This window comes from Rhipicephalus sanguineus, chromosome 1 (assembly GCF_013339695.2).
Source record: "Rhipicephalus sanguineus isolate Rsan-2018 chromosome 1, BIME_Rsan_1.4, whole genome shotgun sequence".
In the NCBI taxonomy this organism is placed as follows: domain Eukaryota; kingdom Metazoa; phylum Arthropoda; class Arachnida; order Ixodida; family Ixodidae; genus Rhipicephalus; species Rhipicephalus sanguineus.
Genome location: NC_051176.1, coordinates 212,781,076 through 212,803,208, shown reverse-complemented (window position 1 = coordinate 212,803,208; position 22,133 = coordinate 212,781,076). Strand labels below are relative to the sequence as shown.

The following is a 22,133-nucleotide window of genomic DNA, read 5'->3' as shown; positions in this document are numbered from 1 at the left end:
CGTCTTATTTTCGTTCATGCATATAATATCACCATTTTTGGCTTATTGCAAGGCACGAAAAGGGGGCTTTGTGTAATGATAGCCAGTAAGTAGCGGAAGGGAGCTTTCTGGGTAGCTTCTGAATGTAGCGACATAAGTATCAAGCGGACCATGTGCGACACCTACACTATATTTACAGTCGATCCAAAGCTGGTGACAGTGGAGAAATCTATAATTACTATGCACGTGCACAAGGTCGGGGCTGTTCCACGTGACCCAACACTGCCGGTGTTCAGGACCACTGCAGAACTTCCTCGAGAAGTTACTGCACAAACGAACGGTCTTCCACTCTTTTTTAGCGAGGGAGAGAAAGAGTCGGTTCAGAAACCAAACCATTATTTCCAGCAACCCTTGCGGCAGCGCAGCTCAGCGCCTAATCGTTCTATTGTGAATAGTTATACGTTACCAGGAGAGAGAGAGGCACCTCTTTTCTGGACAGTTGCACGGGAGTACAAAGGCTCTCGGGTCTGTGCCTTTTTTTGTTGCTGTTGGGGAGTGGGGGGGGAGGGGGGGCGTCACGCACATTTGAAACGTTTCAAAGGAGATAATGGAAGCAGCGGTACCCCGAAAAGAATGGATTAGTTGCAGCAGGAACATGCCCTTCGCCGCCGCATGCTACGACGGCGGAGAGTGCATTTTCCTCCCTTTTTTTCCAAACGTGACTTAGTGGCGTCTTCTGGTGACTCAAGCAGAAACTACTCGCAAGATGGCGACGGTGGTACCGTCACCTTAAAACCGGAACACTGGGCCTTCAAGAAGTACGTGCGTGATGCTGTGCGGTGACGACCAATTCAGATTATGGGAGGTAGCGGTGTACGTGATGTTTATTACGTGTCTTCAGTCTACCTCTAGCTGCTCACTACATGTTACATGGAACGCACCATGATCAGAGACTCTGCTAAGCTTCATAGTCAAGGTTACCACAGTTCTCCGCCAGGGCTACATTAAACAATAACAGCAGAGCCACGTTGTCACACTTTCTCACGCGACCAGCTGTGGAGAATACGAGTAATTCGCTTACCCGAAATGTTCAACTGCCTGTATCCAGCGTTCTTTACCTTTCTGCTTCACACAAGAGCTATGGAAATTGGTAAAACTGAACGTTGTTATTCAGTCCTTCACATCCGTGTCAATTTACAACGCAACAGTAATGTCGATTGTGGCATTTCTTTGTAGCTCACGGAGCTGTTGTGTCTGCTTTTGTTTTCACCATCGTTCTGGCAAGTGATCCAACAAACACTTCATGGCAGTTCGGTGGCGCGTCCGACTAGTGGAGAGAAATTCATAGCTCTCCATCGGAGCATTAAATACGCAAAACACGCAATATCAAGCTAAATCGTTTTGCACCCGCTAGTTGCACCTGGTTCCATAGCAAACTGCAAGGGAGTCTGACGTTGCACTATCCAATACTGTTCCGACAGATGGCGCTACGCGTTTTCGAAACTCAAGAGTCTGACATCTCTATAGCGTGTGGTTGTGGAAATAAGGGCAAGAGGAAGCCATCCGTGATCTTGAAGCTCGTTCGGCCATGTGTAATATTGAGCACGATTGTCTTTGCAGAGAATAACTTTTTAACCTCAACTGCTATTTTCGAGAACAGTGTCGAATGGTTTCACAAAATGCTCTTTAGGAAAATTGGCGGAAATTGTGACCCAATTTGCTGGTATATGCAAAAGGATATGTAGAATGCAAGTATCTAAGAACAAACTGCAATATGGGGTCTTTGCCTTTTGTATGCCTTGCAATTTGTGACCCTCAAACGCTGTACAATGTTCTTGAAAGTAGCTGTAGAAATGAAAATGTTCTTTTTTGCATATAATAAAGCAAAAACAAGGTAAATTTATTGTTCTTGATATCTGGGCTCTATGTGGGTCAATGTAGGCTATTCTCCTGGAAGCTGGGAGAATTTTCGAAAATAATTTTGTAAAATGACATCACCTATAGCTCACAGAAATATTTGCTATTGGTAAGCAGCTGGGCATCTTCCATGCACGACAACCTTGTTTGCAATAAATACTTCCACAAAGCACAGTTTTTAGCACTCAGTAAACAATGTGCCATTATTTAGCATACTAAGTGGTGCTACTAAGCATTATTTAGCATACTAAGGAAACCCCATTTAGTATGCTAAAGGTACCAGTTATAGACGGTTTCACCAGTGCTTGCCATTCTCTGGTAACATTGCACTTTCACCGGGAATGCGCCCTAGGAAACATCTGGTTATGCGTGTTGTCGTATGCTTTGCTGGGCTGCCACTGCTTGTTTTGTGATCTTTTTGTGGTTAAAGTAATTTCAACGAAGCGCTTGATATTCAGGCATTTCTGTGTAGTGTTAGGTTGCTCTATGTGGTAGGCGCGCACTAATTAAAATGCGCTTCTCTTATTTAATCATGTTTCTTCAAGGCTTATTTGTCGAATTAGCAATGGTGAGAACATTCACTTTCCCGAAAGAGCACCCGGATTGCGGCTGATCAAGAACGACAACTTGACTTACATGAAAAACTTGCGTGGATGCTCTGTCCACTTTATTCAAACCAACTAAGCCTAATGCATACTCTAGCGGCACTGATGTGATGCTGAGGTGTTAGTCCAAAGCATCCAATTACAAACACATTTTCCTATCCATGTTCTGTGGAAGCTGCTGTCATCTGCCCATGCCAGCTCACAGTGCCTTCTCGAATGCCAAAGATGCCTGAGGCTGAAAATTCGTTGGAAACTTCTTTCTTCTTGTGGCCACTGTTCTTAATGTTCACTGTCCGAAGCAGTGCTTGTGACACGTATGCGGCCGCACTCAAAATCTGCCGCCATGCAGAACATGGCGCGGTTATGGCGGGGCCCGCGGTTACTGTTTGTTATCAATTAATGAAAGGCAGTTACATTTATTATTGATGGAGAGCAATGCTGGTGAGTGCATTCGCGTAGCTGCGAACTATATACATGTCACCTGCAAAACCTGCGTGGTCAGACAGTGCGAGGATGTGCTAATCTTGTTGTCAATGGTCATCGTTGCAGCCAAGTTGACAAATCTTTGCTTTTTAACAAAGGCTTTAAATGTAAACATACTACAATGAAGGTCAGATGCATCCGATGCATCTGTAATGCGCTCATGAGAGCACCGCAGCAACCCAGCCAGCCTGGCGGCTTAACATAATGAGTATGCTATGCATTATCCCAGTCACGCTGGACACTATCGAAAGTGCCCAGTATATGACACTGGCACAGTAAGAAGCGGTTTATTCTTATGCAGCGTACTGCAACAGTGCTGTTGAACGCAGCTACTGGCCCGTTTTAGGCAGCAGATTTGAGCTCACATTCACTAAATGCAATGCTTCATTCTCTGCACCATTGTGTCCTTTCAGGTGTAGTTGCTATACATTGCTCTAAACATGTCTGGGAGAAAGTGCCAGAAATAACTGACCAGCAAAAACAGATGCACCACGGTGACACCGCCGGGCCCATTGAGTAAACAATACCGGAAGTCTCATACCAGAAGTTTCCTGGGGTGCACCGTTCAGGCATACACAGTTTTGTTTACAAACAGCAAAACCGTCTATGCCAGTAGGCTGGTACATGGGCTGTTTCATGAGTTGGGGCTTCTTCAACTTGCCAAGGGTGCACAAAATTGACTGTCGACTACTGTGGATAGCCAATTTTGTATGCGAACCCCCCTTGGCAAGTTCCCAGGGGGTGTTCCCAATCCAAACACTCCCAATCTCACTCTTACAATCCGTGGCCCCAATCCAACTCCCCACCCTGGTTCAAGTTTTGAACACCTGTCTGCTCCCTAGGTGCTTGCAGATACTGTGCTGCCGACTTTTGTATAATCTCCTGGTGCGCTCCTGAGGCCTCCCTTTGCCAATTACATATGCCTTCCTACAGCACTAGTTGTAAGAATCTAATTTCGGCCCTTGCAATCATAAGCTCGACTGTTTGGCTGCATGCTATGAAAATCGAAATAAAAAATGGTGCTTGCAGACAAATAAATTGCTAGCCACATAGAGGAAAACGATAGGTGCCCTGACGGCACATTTTTTGAAGCGGGAAGTGCAGCAATCTTCATGGGCCATCTTCTTTTGCTTCTCCAATTAGTTTGCCCGTGGCAGATGGGTGCAAGGCTGGAACTTTCAGTGCGACAATCCGCTGAAAGTGAACACTGCTGCTGCACGTCAAAACGAGACCTATGAAACTTTTTAAAATGTTAATGAAACAAATATGGCCCCACATATTTTCACGGCCTGTTGAGGAAGATTGTGAAGACCCATGCTTTGATTGCATGAGAAAGAGCATGGGTTGCTCGCTGGCATGCTGATGTTCGCACTCGCATCTCACATATTCAAAATGCGATTTTAAAGTTCACACACCACACTGCAGACACAGCACGATCTGGCTGAGAGCACATGTCACATGACACTAAACGTCGTTGTTGCCACGGTTGTTGACAGGTGACAGTGCCAGCGGACATTTATTTAGAATTTATACCTTTGGGAGTTTCGTAGTCAAACATTTTTCGGAACATTGTGCAGGTTTGTTGGATTGTGTCCGTGCTGTTTTCATGCATTCAACCTGGCTTTACTGCACGATGTTAAAGCGAAGGCAGCTACTAAAGGCACGAAAGTCATCAGTGCTGCTTTTACAGCACCTCTCAACCGAAGGCCCTAAAGGTAGCAGCTCAGATGACGACGATGATGATCACCAAATTGATGCAAACAAGTTTGCGGAGCTGTCGCTGCGTTGACATACTTCAGAGCTGGACGTCGCCATTTGTCGACGTTGTGCACTAATGTGTCTTTGCATAGTGGCTTCCCGTGCTGCCCACGCAGTAGTGCTGCAGGCGCTGCTTCGAGATCACTGATGCATTTGGTTGGTACACTGCGCCTCCCACTCAGATTGGGAGCTACACTCGGATCTGCCGACTCTGAGCCAGAGGACCAGAGCTACTATCCGAATACACCATTAAACAAAATGTGCTGTGAGAAAAGCGTGTTGCAAAAACAGTTTTCTCATTTTCGGAAGCCCAAAGCAACCGGAGCTTCTCCGGCCCGGTTGCTGCGTAAACGTGTACGTTTGGCCCACTAGCCCCAGTAATTCATTGTGAAAAAGTAAAGACTGCAATGAAGTAGGTTTGGCAAGGCCTTTCCTAACCTTTCCTTCCTCCATGGCTAGCCAGGACACGGGATGTATTCCGGGCAGTTTGTCATACCACTTCCAAAAACCACTAGGTGACTGACAGGATAAGTTATTTTCAGAAATTCTTCCAGCTGCTGGGGGAATAGACACTCTATTTTATAACTCTGTCTTAGTTGTGATACAAAGCCCCAAATTTGCACCAATTTTTAGGGGATGTTAAAAGTCGTGTTCTTGTAGACGAGGGATTAATCGACCCTGACGGCTTAGATAAGTTATTTGTCTACAACTAGCACGATGTGTGGTTGTCAGTAATGACTATTAGTGGGCTGTTGTGCCACAACCTTGCAACTCTTGTTTTTACTGAGACATTCTTTTTTATTATTATTTGTTCTGTTTTTGTAATTGCACTTGTTGCTGTTCTCGGCATGCCTTTAATGTCGCATCAAAGTGAATGCGTCACTAAATACTGGACACGGGTCGCTTTGTAATTATCTATGTTAGAAATTCTATTACTGTTATTCCTTGTATTAGTTGGCCAAATGTTGCTGTTTTCACCATAAAAATAGACTAGAAGTGTTCTTATATAAGTGTGCTTGTAACTATTACCACGTAGAAAAAATAGAGATAATTCGAAAAAGAAACAATTCAATTTGCTGGTGCCGCTTTCTTCTGTCATTCCATCGAAACATAATAATGAAGGGCATGTTTGATTTATTTATAAACGCTTTGGCAATAATGCAGCCTTGATGTCTCCCAGTAATTCATCGATTACATTTATTGATATATAGCACACCTTTATATGCCTTTTTTCTAATGTTTTCTCACACCCACAAATTTTGTCCATGTATGTGTGGCCCTGTGTGCTCATGTGGGGCATCATGTTCAGCAACAAAATTTTGGTTTTCTCATCATATCGCTATGCATCAATTGCTGTACCATCATGCCACAGAAGTACAAAGTCGGCCATGGTTCACACTAAAAATCTGCCTGCAGGCCACCTGTGGCCCCTGGCCTTCCGTGAGAGGCAACCCATTGACTGCATTACCTTACATGAAGTTCTTGACTGATCTGTGCGCAGTTGCCTCTGGATGAGCCTCTCCATTCTATCAGAATAATTTGCATGTTATGCCACTTCAAATTGACCAAAAAAAGCGATTTTTTGATCTTATTTGAAAAAAGTAATACACATGCTGAGGAGTCAAATCGTGCATTGGTGAGTGCATAGGACCACTCGAAGACATTTAAAATTGGCACCAAAAGCCACGCCTGCTGATGGTTGCGAGAGCTTGTTCACATGTTGTTTTCCATCATTGTTTCTGCATCTATGTATTTTTTTATAACAAATATGGCTAGATCGGTTAAATATATTCAATTCTTGCAATTTTCATTAGCTTTGATTGCAAATTGACCCACTAGGGATGCTTTTGTAGCATAGCCATTGCTTTAGTCTGCGAGCACTTTCTGCGCATGTTTTTAAAAGTAGAAGTGCGTTTTATTGCGATAGCAATTATATGGACAGTCTCAGCTGGAAAATGTCCATCCCCATCGCCGTCATTCACTGTATATGTATAAGTATGTATATATATATATAGAAAGGCCACAAAGAAAAATAATTAAGAAATTCTTTCCGACGCGCGGAATCGAACGGGCAACCTCTCGCTTTGCAGCCCGCCGCGTTAGACGATAGGCCACGACAGCAATGTCTCTCAGCCTGCTAACGGCGAGCTATTTATATACACCATGTAATTCAGCATGCTTTCTTAGTGGCCACATAGATGGCGCGAAGTGCGCGCGTGTTGCGCGCTTTAAAGATCGTCGCCCCGCCCCTGCGAACGCTGTTTCTGTTCGCTTTACAGGGCGTCGTCACTTTCGTGCGCTTATCTCAAGGAAAGAAGGGGCGGCCGGTGGGGTGCTTCGCTTCGCTCGCTGCAGCGGCCGCGTTTGCGAAAGGAGCGCGCTGTTCAAACAGAAATAAGTAACAACTGTGACAATTAGTTCGCGCTCGTCTTGTGTGTACCTGTTCGTTTGTTTCGTGCGTCCTGCTTTATGTTTGAGCAGTGAGTTTCAAGTGCCGAGTTGTGACACATTAGTTCGCGCTCGTCCTGTGTGCGTTCTTTTCGTGCGTCCTTTGGGCTCGAGCGATGCGCTGGCAATTTCGAGCTGCTTTCCGTTCTTCGCGTTACATTACAATTTATTGCTATCGCAATCATTGCTTCGCCGTTGCGGCGAAACTGACTTTTTTTTTCTCACGATCAGCTTTTTTTAAAATTATCTTAACTTGATGTACTTTTTCTTTAAAACTATCTGACTGATTGCCCTGAAATTTTATCAGATTATACTTAAATCCCTTCCAAATAATTTGAACCTAAAATTTTGAAAAAAAAATGTGTGAGCTATAATTAATTAAAAAATATATTTAATGGGCAAGTCTCTCTTACGGCATCTAACAAGTGAGGACAATATTTTTTTTTCCTTTGAGATAAATGTAGGAATCCATTCTTTTAGCTAGGGATTAATGCCACTACTATGTGGAATTAGCATGCGAAATTTCATGGTCATACTGTTCTTTGTTTCTGAGAAAAGGTACATTTCGTTTTACACCCCAGTGTAAAATTTGGTACTTAATACAAAAAATTAGGAAAAGCTATGGGGTAAAAATTATACAAAGTGAAGGCCAAAAGCTTTCTTATCGATTCGCAAAGTTTCAAAATAAAATATGGAACAGTATTATACAAAGTGAAGGCCAAAAGCCTTCTTATCGATTCGCAAAGTTTCAAAATAAAATATGGAACAGTTCCTGATACAACTAGAAAGATGTGCTTATTATATCAGTTTCTCTACACCTCCAATAGTGCCTTCTTGTGTGCGGGTCCACCACAAAACTAACCTTACATACGTCTACTGCCAAAAAGAAGAAAAGCAGGAGAAAAAGCTTTGAAATTTGTTGTCTCATTTTGCTCTTATCCAGCAAAACGTGTACTACAAATAATTGACATTCGTAAATTAGCTGTGTTCATATACTGCCAAATAAAATTTAATTTAATTTTTTTAGAAATACATCTGGGATGATCAAAACAACAATTTGTGAAGCATTCACAAAATGTATGCCTTGCACTGTGACACGCAAAAACTCCCTTACCATAAAATTCTGAGCAAGCGCCTCCGCCCGTGGAAGTGCCCCTCCAATTCCACCACTAATTTCAAATTTCCATGCCGTTCCGGGAGAGCGCCCTCCCCCTCCAGCTCTGCAACCCGATCATGCACCGCGCGTCCATGCAACACTGGCCTGATTGAATCCCATTCAATCCTACTTAGCAGTCCGATCTCCTAGTGCCCACTCCTGAAATTTAACATTGAAATTAGATTTTTTTCTGTCTCATAGTGATCGCACCCCAAACTTGGCACAAGACACCCATGACTATTTTTCAGGGTCTCGTGAGCAAAAGCATGGCCTTCGAGATCTCTATTCCGGTATGGTACCTATGACAACGTAGTCAGCAAAAGTAAGGCCTCCGAGATCTGTGTGTGCTGCTTAGAGCTGATGCGTTGGCTCATCATCGGAGGTGCTTACGTGTCGTGCCTCCGTTACAATGCATTGCGTTACGTTTGTGTTTCTTATGTTTGTGAGCCATCGTAATGCACTGTGCCAGGAACGAGAGCGAAAAGATTTCTGAGAAAGTCAATGTGCACTGTTTTTTTTTTTTTTTTCTGACGGGAAAGCTTTGCCACCGCCATATTGAATTTTGGTGCTGTTCCGGGAAAGTGCCCCCCTTCACTTTGCCAGTAATTTCAACTTGCTGAGGGGAGGCACTTGCTTGGAATTTAATAGTATAAAATTCCACACCTATACCAACATTGTTAAATAATCACTCAGTTGATAAACAAGTTTTAAAAGTTTTAAAAGTGATCAACCCAAAGTTTATTTCATGCCACATTTGTTTCTTTGATAAAATTTATTGAATCTGTTTCACAGAGTGGCTTTGCCTTGTAGTCCAAAGTTGTGCATGGTGTTATCTTCAGTTACATTGTTTACCATATATGAACAATTTGCATTTCTTTTTTTACTGAAAGAGATTGTATTTCTAGTAGTTATTCACATATTTTTCCTTGTTGAAGTTTATTTCACTTCATTCGATATTCAATATTGCGTAAATGGGTTGAGTGGGTATGAGTGCTGAATAAAGCTTCAAGCCTTTATGCTGGTCCCCTAAGTAACTCTATTTGTATGAATGAATGAATGAATGAATGAATGTATGTTATCTTACTACTCACCTTGGGAATTAAACCAGCACATGCTTTTGTTATAAGTTGTCAAGTGAGATATGGCATGAGAAATTGCGAACACCACTATTGAATATTTTGATTTATATTTGCACACTTATAGATTCGAGTTAGGATGTGATTGTCTGTTAATGCATTTCTGCAGAAAAGTGTCCCACCCATGCTTTCATTCCCGGTTTCAGGACCCTATCTGGATGCAGCTCAGCTTGCTACTTTTTACAGTTGCTTGCACATCTGTCTCGGTCTATAGTCAGTGTTCTTATTGGGTGTTGTTTACATGTGGCTGGAAATGCAGAACAAACTCTGAACAAGTGAGGAGTAACGTAGCAGTGAACCACTCTTTCCACAGGAAGGTGCAGCATGGAACAGTATTTGAAATTCAGCCAGAGTCAACAGATGAAGACAAGGAAGAAGAACAAAAGTCAGCTTTCGAACCTGCTAAACTTATGGAAAATCTGCGCCTTGACTTGCTGGGTGGAGGGGAAGATGAAGTAGATCCAAACTCTGAAATAACCCTTCCATTTGAGAGGATGGCTTCATCTATGCAGCCCCTCACAAAAGATGGTGGAGTCCTCAAGAAAGTAAGTTCATTGATATGTGATTAGTGATGACAGAAGGCATCTGTATTTTAAATTTATTGAAGGTAGATAAAACAAATGTGTTATACCTTGGAGGCTGCACATGCAACAGGCTCTTTTAGCATTACTTCTACTAAATACTTTGGCTACTTGACTAAGGTGCACATTTCTGTGTTCCTGTGGGATTTGAAAACCTTACTTGTTTTTGCAAAAAATATTATTTTCACACACTAGGCGATGGGGTGACAATGGAGTGCATTATATTTTGGTTAATTATTGAGAAATAACGAGTACAGATATTTACATAACTTAAGTTGGTCTTTCTCTTTGTAGTATGACATCCATTGTCATCATACATTTCTGCTTGGAGTACATATCTTAGCAAAGCCTGTTACAGCAACCTTTATCAATATCATGGTAATGTTTATTAGCAGTGACTAGATAATACTGGGCTGATAGCTTTTTAAGCAAAGCGTCTATGAGTTACAGATTTCAGTGGCAGTGGCGGCTTGGTTTGCGAAAAACCCTGCACTGGTGAGCTTACAGAAATCTGGGTGTACACAAATAGGCCCCCAATGGTTCGCTGGTCACATGCGTACTTGTATGTGCTTTTTTCCAATAACTGATGCTCTCTTGATCGTGGACTTGTCGGCGATCAACCATTTGTGATATGCAAATCTGATCTTTTATTGAGGTCTTTTGTCATGTCACGTTGCCTCGTTTCAGTGTTGTCTTTCATTCTTGCATTTTATTGTTTCAACTTCTTCACAAATTTTATGAAAGTCTGTGAAAAAGTTCTGCTCAACGCTATTTGAGTCTTCTACTAGCAATGTTTTACAGTGAAAGGATAAGAGATGTACTTGCTTCGGTCAACTTCGTGCATACAAGTTCCTGAGGCAGGCATTGTTGGCAGCAGCAAAATTGCTGAAAAAGCCATCAATATAAAAAATGATGTTGTTTATCAGTCCTTGCTGTTACATGTTTGTTAAGGATCTTATGCTGCATGTAAAGTTATATTATCCTTTATTTAACATGTGTATCCCATAAGAAGCATTCGCTCATGTTTTTACAAAGTTGGAGCTATTCCACTGCCCTTGTTGGTGTTCTTCATAAGCATGCTGCTCCTCGGGCATTCTCACAGTGCACTGTCGATCCATACTTGCCACGCACAATCACGCCAATGTAGTGCCAAGACTCGACTGACATGGCGAAACACGTACAAAACGCACACTGCTCCACTGAATCTTTCTGCACCTTATGTGGTGTTGCACTGCCTCCGGGTTCGCCCAATCTTTGATTGATCGATAATATAAATTCCTGACATCATCTGAAGGGATTGCCTGACGTCATGATGACATCACAAATTTTGGCGATCTGTGAAGTCAGATGGTGACTTCACTATGTGATGTCATCGCTTGCTCTGAGGAGGTCATGTGCGTTCTTTTTTTGTACATGGACGGACACTGCAAAATCAAGCCGGTGTGTCATTTACAGCTCTGCTGTTAAAATCTGATCTATGGAGAAATGGAGTTCAGCTCGAGTTTTGATGAAACTGACCCGGAGTGCAAAAATGGGAAAAATCTTCTGTTCTATGTGAATACGAGTTGTCCTAAACATGTGTAGTGTTTCCTTGTGGTCCATAAATTTAGCTGGATTTTTGTTGCAAACTACAGGGATTACTTTGTGTCATTTCCACCTCAGAAGTGCAGTCTGAAACCTTTTAGCTGAAATGCAGTCTGAAGATTTTTAACTTTTTACCTGGGAAGCACCTACATGAGAGTAAGAAAGCAAACTCATCCTTACAGGTAAAATGAAACCAATGCAGTGTTGTTGAAGCCCGTATAATGTATGTGTGCATCTTTTTGTAACTCATCAGATTACAACCTGAGATGGCCTTATAATTTCAATAAGGGTGCAGTAGAGCATATATAGAACACCTAACCATACTAATTGTGAAGATCAATTTTATCCATTGAGTATTTATCAATGTATCAATTAATACAAAGCACAAGCTTAGCACAGTGAGGTAGCTGGCCGCCTTGTTTTGATGTGGTTGATGGAATTCATGTAGCTGTCGATATACCACCAGCAGTCCCAACTAAATTTGGGCATTACTAAAAGGCAGTGCAAGGAAATTTAAGTTTAAACCACCAGTGCAAATCTTGTCAAATACAGGCTTAGCTTATCACACCGAGAATGAGTAGTGAAGCTCTTTCCCTGATTCATAAGCACCCTTCAGAGTACAGGGGCAAGACTCCTGTGCCAGTTGTGCCAGTTTGACACGAATGCAGCCTCCTGTGCTGAACTGTCCCAAAACGGATAATTCACCGAAATTTCGCCCCGCTGTGCAAGAACAGCTTGAGCATGTGTAATCCCAGCCACTGTGGCTGCATTTCGATGAAGGCAAAATGGTTGAGGCCCGTGTACTTCGATTTAGGTGCACGTTAAAAAAAACCCGGGTGGTCGAAATTTCCAGAGCCCTCCACTATGGCGTCTCTCATAATCATATCATGGTTTTGAGGCTTAAAACCCCAACAATTGTTATTATTATTCAGGGTGCGTAAAACAGCGAGTGCATTTGTTACCAGAAAAATAGTGCAGGTGTTCCTATTCTGAAAATCGCCGGGATGGTGCCTACCGTGCGGTCCTCACCACTTTTGAACTTGTATAAAAAGCTTCCGTACCGGCTTGTTGTACGCTCACTGGGTGGTGCAGTAGTACTGCAATTACATTTTTGTTAACTGTGCCCCTCCACTCGCAGTGTGGTTGTCTTCACAATGGGCCGCAAAACATCTTCAGCCTTTTCAGCAAGCTCAGAGACCAGCCGACTAGTGATTCTGACTTCCGTGCCTGTGCGGCAAAGCCTAAATGGATAAGCATCAGAAATGCACAGGCATGATGACAGCCATCAATGAATGCACCCACTCTCTTATTTTGCTTAGCATATTCATCTGTGTTCGGAAGTGCTTGTGGCGTAGCATGGTTGTAAGCATACTGCATGCTTTTAAATATGTGACAACCGAAACATGCCACGAATAAGTAAAGGAAAACGGTGCTACACAGGCAGCATGCAGCACGTTCTATTGAACCAGAGTGTTCTCACTTACTGGCAGAGTCCTGTACGAAAGCACACACGAAAACTGAGGAAAGCCAGGCAGTTCAATGGCTTTACTGGTTTGTCAGCCACTGTGTTGTTTATCATCTTTCCAAAATGCTCCGTGGTATTCTCACGCAAGATAGCTGGAACATTTTCCCTTGTTTTGGTAAAAAGAAACAACAGACAATTTGAAAGGCCTTGTGACTACAGTTGACGTTCGCAAGGCCGCCAAATCGGCAGATAGAAGTGAATCATTTCACACGGCCTTTTCCCAAAAAAGTGATATGGGCACTTAGGATCTCCTTAGATGTTTTGAGTGCGAAAGCAGCGTGGAGCATGCAGAGAGGCACAGAGCAGACTGGTGAGGCTGGCGAGGCCGTAGCTGTCAAGTATGGTGTAACGGTGCTCCACTGTACCGTAAGATGGCGCCAGTGTTGAAACTGCTGCTCCGCCATGATTGGAGTCATCCGGCAACCAGAGGGACATATACGTGGGGAATGCGAACCACTTGTGTGCTGGAGTTGGGGCAGGGCTTCAGAAACAGTGGTGAACTGTGCCATGTTGGTTGCAACAGCACACAGAAACGTAGCCCGGAGATCAGAGAACGCCTCCGATATGTCGACTTTTTCCGCATCCCGAAAGTCATCTTCAGTCAGTGCAAGTGTACAAAAGAGGTCATCGTGTGACGAAGAGAATGGCTCCGGCGTGTATCAGTCGGGGTGCTTTGACAGCTCGGTAACTCACTACCGCGTGTGTAGTGAACATTTCATTTCCGGTAAGTTTTCAGAACCTTCTATATGCAGTATCAAATCGGCTGGATTTTGCTCTAGGCTGACATGAAATGCATAGTTGTAGCAGCGTGTTAAACACGTTTGTTTACATAGCTGAAGACAGGCGCGCGCTACGTCTCGAGCTGCTGCTCAAGAAACAGTCAGTTGAACACTTTTGCAGTCAAGTAACAACTACAGACTTGGATAGCTCGATAAATCACTATCGCTTGTGTGGCAAATACTTTATTTTCGTTAACTCTTTCATGCACAGAACGGCATTTTTGGCAAGAAACAGAGTTTCATGCAAAAAACGGTGAATTCTTTTTGAGAAAATGATTTTCCCACAAGCAAAAAAAATTGGCACCCATAGTTCAAAAGATATAAGGTGGTCTACCTGTCAGTTTCGGTGGAAGGCTGCAGAACAGTGCTTTTTTTCCTGCAGCAGCACGGAGACATTGTATGTACCACACATCCATCTCAATCTTGAAGGCCCATTAAAATATTTCGCAAAACGTCTCCTCCAAGCACCAATAAAAATAATATATTACCAGCCTTCTAAGACTCTTCATGCACGGTGGTCACTCTAGGTGATCACCAACCTCAGTGACACAGTGCTCTGTGCTGACTGAGTACAGCTCTTAATTTCTAGATTCCTTGATATTAGCTGCTTATACAGCGTGTTGTCCTAAGCTATCAACTTAATAAGAACCGAACATACTTTTCTTTCTGTAAAAATATCTCTGGTCCATCGTGTAGCGCGCCTTGACGACGGCAGCCGGATGAAAACAGACGTAACCCGTAACATTGAAGCCCAAATGAAGTGGCATCATCTTTGTCATTATGTCACTATGAAAGCTTTAGAAACGCGCCGTATAAAATCTGACTCGAGGGGCTCGTGTGCTTCAAGAGAAAAAAAAATGAATAAAAGGTGGTTATCGGGGGTGACCACCGTGCCGGAAAGAATTAATCTTGCAGAACATATGAAAGATACGGGTTTTGCCCTAAGAAGGTTGTGTGTAAAGCTGCAACTTGTTACCCAACTGTTTACACAACAGTAGATGAGCACGTTCTACGTTGCTGGCTGGTTGAGAAATCAGTTGGCTAGGCAGATTAGCAGTGACATCGTTGCTGGTTGCGTTTCGCTGGAAGCCCTTCGTATGCAAGCGATGAAGCCAATCTGGACTGGCTGCTGTCCCTTTCCCTTGGCTGTATTACCCATCCACTTGTGACATAGTTGTGGGGATACAACGATTTGTAGGCCTTTACTTCATCCCTGGTCGAGAAACTTGTTCTGTGAACGAGGAAGACTTTGATGTCCGTCAACTCCACACGTGCGAGAAGGTCCACATCACACACTGCTTCGCTGCCGTTGTAGTCGTAAGGGTCGACGCCGCCGCAAAGGTTAACTTCCTGCTCATAAGAATTTTCTCCGGACCCCAAAGGACACATGCGTAGGTGCTCGACCTTATTGTTTTGCCCGTTGAGAAATACCCCGCACACAACTGTTTGCCTTACATTTTTTTCCAGGAACAATAACTCCTTACTTTGTGGCTGAAAGAATGCGCATAGCAACATTATATGGCACTGAACGTGAGAAAAAGTGGCTGTTATATTTATAAGCATGTAACATATCGTTTGTAATTTTAACATATTTGAATTTCTGTGACATTGCTTCAGCACCTTTGAGCTTTCTCAGCTGAAAATGCTTGACAAGTATTTATTTGAAACACCTAGAAATACATGTACATACTGTTTTTAGACACAAAATGCTTGAAAAAACGTACTTTGAAATTTTCGCGTGATATCTGATCCAAGGTACTGTGCCGAAAAAAAAAAGAGAAAGAAACACATGACTAGCGCATTCGCACGCCGCCATCCTACTGCTCTCAGCTGTGGCTTGAGCAAACGAAATCAGCTGTGGCCGCGACTCGCCGGCTCCGTCAAAGCGGTAGGCCGATAAGTTGGTGGTGGTTTCTTGGCCCGTGTCAGCTAGCTGGCGCGTGTAACTGTGCAAGTTGTAGCGAGTGCGGGCCAAGAAACCACCGCCAACTTATTGGCCTACCGCTTCGACGGAGCCGGCGAGTCGCGGCAAGCAGCTGATTTTGTTCGCTCAAACCACGGTTGAGAGCAGCATGATTGCGGCGTGCAAATGCGCTAGTCACCTTTTTTTTTTGTTTGTTTGTTTCGCGGGCTTTCTTGGAAGCTTGGAAAAAATGGTACATGTGAAACTTTCTTTATCGCAAATAATGCAGTGGGGGTTTCTGAAGACGCGCTTGAACTTTGCAAATCCTATTTCTTGCCTAAAGTCAATATTTAGCAATTTAGTTGAATTATCCGAATTAACAAATTAATTACAAAATAAAAAATTGTCTGTAGTGCGCAAGGTGGCTTTCATCAATATGCAACTGATTTCACTTGCCTGCCTATAATATTGCATTTTTTGTATATATATATATATGTATATATATATAAAAGGCCAGTTACTGGAGAAGTGATATTAAATAAATTGACTTCATGTATTTTGTCCAGATTTCATGCTCACTATTGGGTCATTCCAAGTGAAACCAGCCCAAAGTTCGACCATCAGCGATTCTATTGAAAAAAATTGAGCTGATAGGTAACTGTACGAGAGTGATTTTACTGAAGTATTTTCGTCCAAAAAAATTATGTGGTCACGTGACCGCCCTTCAAATATGCCGGCAAAAACGAAAAGTTAGGTGGGAATAAATTATGCGTATTCAACCTTGAAATTGGGTACAATGGCACAATGGGTTTTAAAGTATTCTGTTGTCATTGTACTTTCACGTGACGTCACAAGTAAAACCATATATTCATTTTGCGGCCTAAATAGGCTTAGCAAAGAAGCAAGAAAAAATGCAAATTCAGACAATTTTTGTAAAAAAGGCGGCGACGTTTCAGCAACACAATTTTTTTGCTCGTTTACCAATACATATAATATGTGCTAAAAATATTTTCAACTTATGTAAACCAATGTTTATTGAGAAAAATGCTTCCAAAGTTGACAAAAATGACTTTTGGGGAGGTTCAATCGCAAGTTAAGCCCTGAGGCCCTCGCGCTAAAAATACACAAGATAGTTCATTATATGCTCCCATGTCTTGTCTGTTGATGTGGAAAATTTTATTCCTGTAAATTTTGTTTAAAGCGAAAAAATAATTTTTGATGTGCACAACCAACGTCACTGGTACGCAGTACCAATGTCTGTCTTTGCTGTAGAACGCGTGCTTGTTCTTGGTGATTTTTCGGCCTTGTCTGAGGGCCACGTCAGTTGCTCAAGCCAATTCTGGCAGTGTTCCTTCGCATCAGTGTATATATATCGGAACCAGCTTACTTTTTTCCCTTCATAACTGGCCTTCTTGGCATTAGGAAAAGTCAGGCTGACGAACACAGCATGGGCATGAGAGTTTGGCAATGGCATCTATTTGCTGAATCTGCTTCATTTTATCTGCCGCAGATTCCTGAATCACATGGTTCCTTGTTCTCGGGTGGTTGATACTAACAGAAAAACAGTGCTTCATGGTTTACGAACACAAAAAAAAAAGGAAATTTTGGCTTCCGAAACGTAAATTTCTTGTCTTTCAGGTCTTTTGCTTCCTGATGTGTTGTCCTCTGGTCACAGTTTTGACACCTTAATCGTTAATATCAAAGTACGCTACTTTATCTTTCACACTAGCTTTCTCACTTGAATTTCATGAGTTTTGGAGAAGGATGTAAGACCAACGTGAAGTGTAGAAAGAGTGGACGGTTTGAAGTGGTGCAGTTGTCGGGTCCCTTTGACAGCGATCACCATGGCGAATCTTGGAGCGAGCTTGGTTCTTTTTTCTTCAATTGTGGAATGTGGCACCCAAATTGCTGTAATTCCCTTTACCTTGCTTTTGGCCCAAACAAACAAACCGTGTGGTGTCTGAATCTGACCACCATATGGCCTCTGTAGACTTGCCTTTGCTGCCAGACGTTTTATTGTGCCGCCGACACCATCACATGCGCTTTTGCCATGTGAAGTGGCAAAGAAGTTCCACTCTGCTGACAGGTTGTGGTCCTCCTCATGGTAGCAAAGGTTCAAAAAGTTCTTTTTGTTTTTATATTGAGAGGAAGCTCCATCAGAAAAATAATGGATCTTTTTCACTTGTGGCAGATCTTGTTTCACTATCTCCAGTACTGCGCAATGCGTGTACTGCGACTGTGTCATGCTCCGGACAGTCTGAAATAATGGCAAAACATCTCACAGAAACATCTCTACGGGTGCTTTGCTGTTCAATAAAATAGACAACTACAGGGTGCACTGTGGCCTGTGTGTTAACCCAGTGGTATGACTGAGGCGCGTCCTGAATTATAAAACTGTAATTCTCGGCGAAATCCATCACCACGACAGCTTCTTGAGGACTTAAGCTTGACTTAATTTCTCGGAAGTACCTGGACTGCTGCTTGCTAACGAAATGATGGGTCTTCAGTTGATTCAACATGTCTACAAATCTTTCAGAAAATTCTTCTTGTGTGAGGACAATGGTTTCGAGTGAGCAACGAACTCCGCTTATCCATTGCTGGACATGTATGTTGTCTCTGCTCTCGACAATACGGGCGAGACTTTGCTGAAGCAGAGTCACTGCAGAAGTTGTACCGGGGCAGGATGCGCACTTGCTAAACATGCAGTCTTCATTATTAAGTCCGCATACCGATGTAGCCAAGAGCTCTTCAGTCGTCTCTTTGAGGCCACTGGCATGAAGCATTAATTTAAAGTTTTGGTGACTCATGCACACGCACACTGTGTGCGTGCCACTCCCACCAGCCAGGACACAGTGGCGAGGACGCAGAGAGGCGAATGTCGAGAACCCGCACTTTAAATTGTACGTCCTTTTCCATTCTTCATGCATCTCTTTGAGATTCATCAAAATTAGACGCTTCTGTTTGCCATGCAACGTGTCCTTTTTCCCTGGTAAGCAATATGTCACCGAATCATCCTCATAGAATTCCCTGATTGATGATTTTATTTTTTCGCTGATTGAGCTGCCATGTTTTTTTTCTCGTGTACCGAGAATCCCATCGCGAGCCTTGATCTTCAAGGCTTCGCGAACTTGTCTTTCCGATGCGCCGAAGAACTCCATGGTTTTTTCACGAGACCAAGACTGGGGGGCCAAAGTAAGGTACTGAAGCTTTTTTTCTCGGCTTTGTTCTCGCGAAAACTTCTCTTTGAGGTCTTGCATCAAGGTCACGTAATCACTGAAAACAAGGCCATGGTCCTCGTGCCTGTCACAGGTAGATGACTGACCAATTTCTGGCAATAGGCGTCCTCTTTGTAATTTCTGGCCAGGTTCCCTCTCCACGCTTCCGTCGCCCATGCTGCACCAGTTTCTTTCGCTACCAGTAGCTACGTCTAAGAACTCTTCTTCTGTTTCAGCAGCTGATCGTGCAGGCGCGCCTTCACTTCGTGTGGACAGTGCAGCGAATTCTTGTTCAGTGTGCTCATCCTTTTGAGCAATATATAACTTACGCCTGCATGCTTCACAAATTCGACTTCCCGGAACAAGGTCAAGGGAAGGATGGGCATCAGCAAGGGCTATTGTGATGACTGTCGACCCGTGACAGTGCTTTGTATGTCGAAGAAATGGGTCCGAACACAGCTTTGAAGCGATTTTCGAAGCGTATCGGCGAAGATAAAGTTCCTTGTGGTGTTCACAAATCGTTGCACCTTCATGCAAACTAAGCTTCGAGCGCAGTAGGAGAAGACGCTGATCTGTGTCACTCAAGGTGCTAACAGTTGTCAGTTGCCGCCGCCTGCAGTAGTACGTCTTGTGGCAGTTTCTTGGCCCGAAAGTGCATGGCTGAAGTTCGTTTCCTGAAAAACGGTTCCAAGCATGTGTCTCAATATCTAGCAATAACCGTATTTGACTCCAATTTGATTCTCTAGGTACCCGCATGAAATATACCACACTGTAAACATACACCACACTGTAAATGAAAATGTAAGCAAACATTAGTAACCTCGCAAATTCTGCCTACTCTTCATACATAGGATGCATCTTTCAGGATGATGCAAAATATGAAGAACACAGCGAATTGTGATTCATACAAGCAATCTTGCTAAATTGTGGTGCCCCTATAAATTACTAGTTAATTCTAGGATCAGTTTCTTACCTTTAAATTCCGAGGGTGGAGATTCAGGGAGGCATTGTACAGGAGTTTGGATTTCGTCATCCATTCTCAAGTTGTCGCACCAAATCCTGTCCGCTACTACAGCATATTAGGCATCTGTAAGCTCGAACTCTGCTTACAATAATATTAGCAGCCTGACGAATACCTCGCCTGCTGTCTTCTCTGACTATCGACTCACCAGTTGCAGAAAATTCGCTGAACTGCCAAATGCGAAAACAGACGTGTAATCGGAAAAAAACAAAAAGGCACCCAAAACGAGGACAAGGCATTTTTTTTTCTCTACAACACAAAAGCGAATGAAAAATGTCTTGAAATTTTCAAATTAAGTTTACATACTTGCTGCCGTCTGCTTTTCAGCAGACGACGAGAAACGTAGCAGATGAGCAGACGACGAGGAGACTGGCAGCCGCATGTGTACACAGTTTACCAATGCCTACCAGTGACGTTGGTTGTGCACATCAAAAATTATTTTTTCGCTTTAAACAAAATTTACAGGAATAAAATTTTCCACATCAACAGACAAGACATGGGAGCATATAATGAACTATCTTGTGTATTTTTAGCGCGAGAGCCTCAAGGCTTAATTTGCGATTGAACCTCCCCCAAAAGTCATTTTTTGTCAACTTTGGAAGCATTTTTCTCAATAAACATTGGTTTACATAAGTTGAAAATATTTTTAGCACATATTATATGTATTGGTAAACGAGCAAAAAAAATTGTGTTGCTGAAACGTCGCCGCCTTTTTTACAAAAATTGTCTGAATTTGCATTTTTTCTTGCTTCTTTGCTAAGCCTATTTAGGCCGCAAAATGAATATATGGTTTTACTTGTGACGTCACGTGAAAGTACAATGACAACAGAATACTTTAAAACCCATTGTGCCATTGTACCCAATTTCAAGGTTGAATACGCATAATTTATTCCCACCTAACTTTTCGTTTTTGCCGGCATATTCGAAGGGCGGTCACGTGACCACATAATTTTTTTGGACGAAAATACTTCAGTAAAATCACTCTCGTACAGTTACCTATCAGCTCAATTTTTTTCAATAGAATCGCTGATGGTCGAACTTTGGGCTGGGACGTTTCACTTGGAATGACCCTATTGGAATTCAGCGTAGAATTAGTTACATCATTAAGAAAGTGGCATGACGGAAAAAGACAAAAAAACTTAAAAGCACACAAGCACAAGCACTTGTGTCTGTGTGTTTTTCAGCCTTTTGTTCAATCTTTCTGTCTCACCGTTTTCATAATAATGAATCCATACCAACTCGCCCAATGGTCAATATTAAAGTTACAGTCAGTGAAATTTCAAAGTGGTTTGAATCCACTTCTGTGAGATGGTTGCACACATGCTAAGCATTATTTCATGGCTCTTCTATGTGATACTGTATCGTATGTGTACTATAAACAAGTTTGGAGGAAGGAAACAATTTAAGGTACCTTTGCACTAGTGGTACCAAGCCTGAACGAAGTACGGAGCTGGGTGGCCTGCCTTGTTTCTCTTTATTTTTTCGGTTTCTTTCTTCCTCTTTTTCTCTTTCTCTCACTTTTTTTTTTCATCTTTTTTTTATCTCTGTTTATTTATATTTCTGTCTTTCTTTCTCCATTTATTTTTTCTCTTTCTCACTCTATCTTTCTCTCTTTCTCCTATTTGATTCTCTTTTTCTTTTTGTCGAGCTCTCTTTTTTCTATTTTTTTTTTACTCTGTGTGTTTCTATATCTTTCTATTTCTTTCTCTTTCTTTCTTTCTCTCTCTCTCTCTGTACTCATTCTCTCGTCCATCAGAGTTATTGCTTCCCACGCTGGACAAATCGGCGCACGTGTTCTGCGAGCGAAGCAGAAAATGAAGAAGAGGACAAAGAGAGCACGTGCCGGTTCATGATGATGATAGTTTTCTGTTAACTCTGCATGGACTAACAGTATTAAAGTTTTATTCGCTGTTTAAGTTTTATCTTATTTCATGTTAAATAAATAGCAGCAGCAATCTTCAAGGTTGCTTTTTCTGAATGAAATGATTGAATCTGAAGAGACAGGCTAAGAGGCAAATGAATTTCTGTGCATTAGGAAAGGTG

General features: G+C 42.6%; 2 protein-coding genes across 3 annotated transcripts in view; one reads left to right on the top strand and one right to left on the bottom strand.

Moving 5' to 3' along the window:
* The window catches only part of LOC119407071 (uncharacterized protein C18orf19 homolog B), a 579,856-nt gene that overhangs the window by 451,552 nt on the left and 106,171 nt on the right, over positions 1-22,133 (bottom strand). The window lies entirely within an intron of this gene.
* The window catches only part of LOC119407002 (inactive peptidyl-prolyl cis-trans isomerase FKBP6), a 208,166-nt gene that overhangs the window by 173,576 nt on the left and 12,457 nt on the right, over positions 1-22,133 (top strand). For both annotated transcript variants that reach the window (XM_049419242.1, XM_037673828.2), the window contains exon 3: positions 9,796-10,027. In XM_049419242.1, the coding sequence (XP_049275199.1) occupies positions 9,796-10,027 (232 nt within the window). The remainder of the gene's footprint in view (positions 1-9,795; positions 10,028-22,133) is intronic.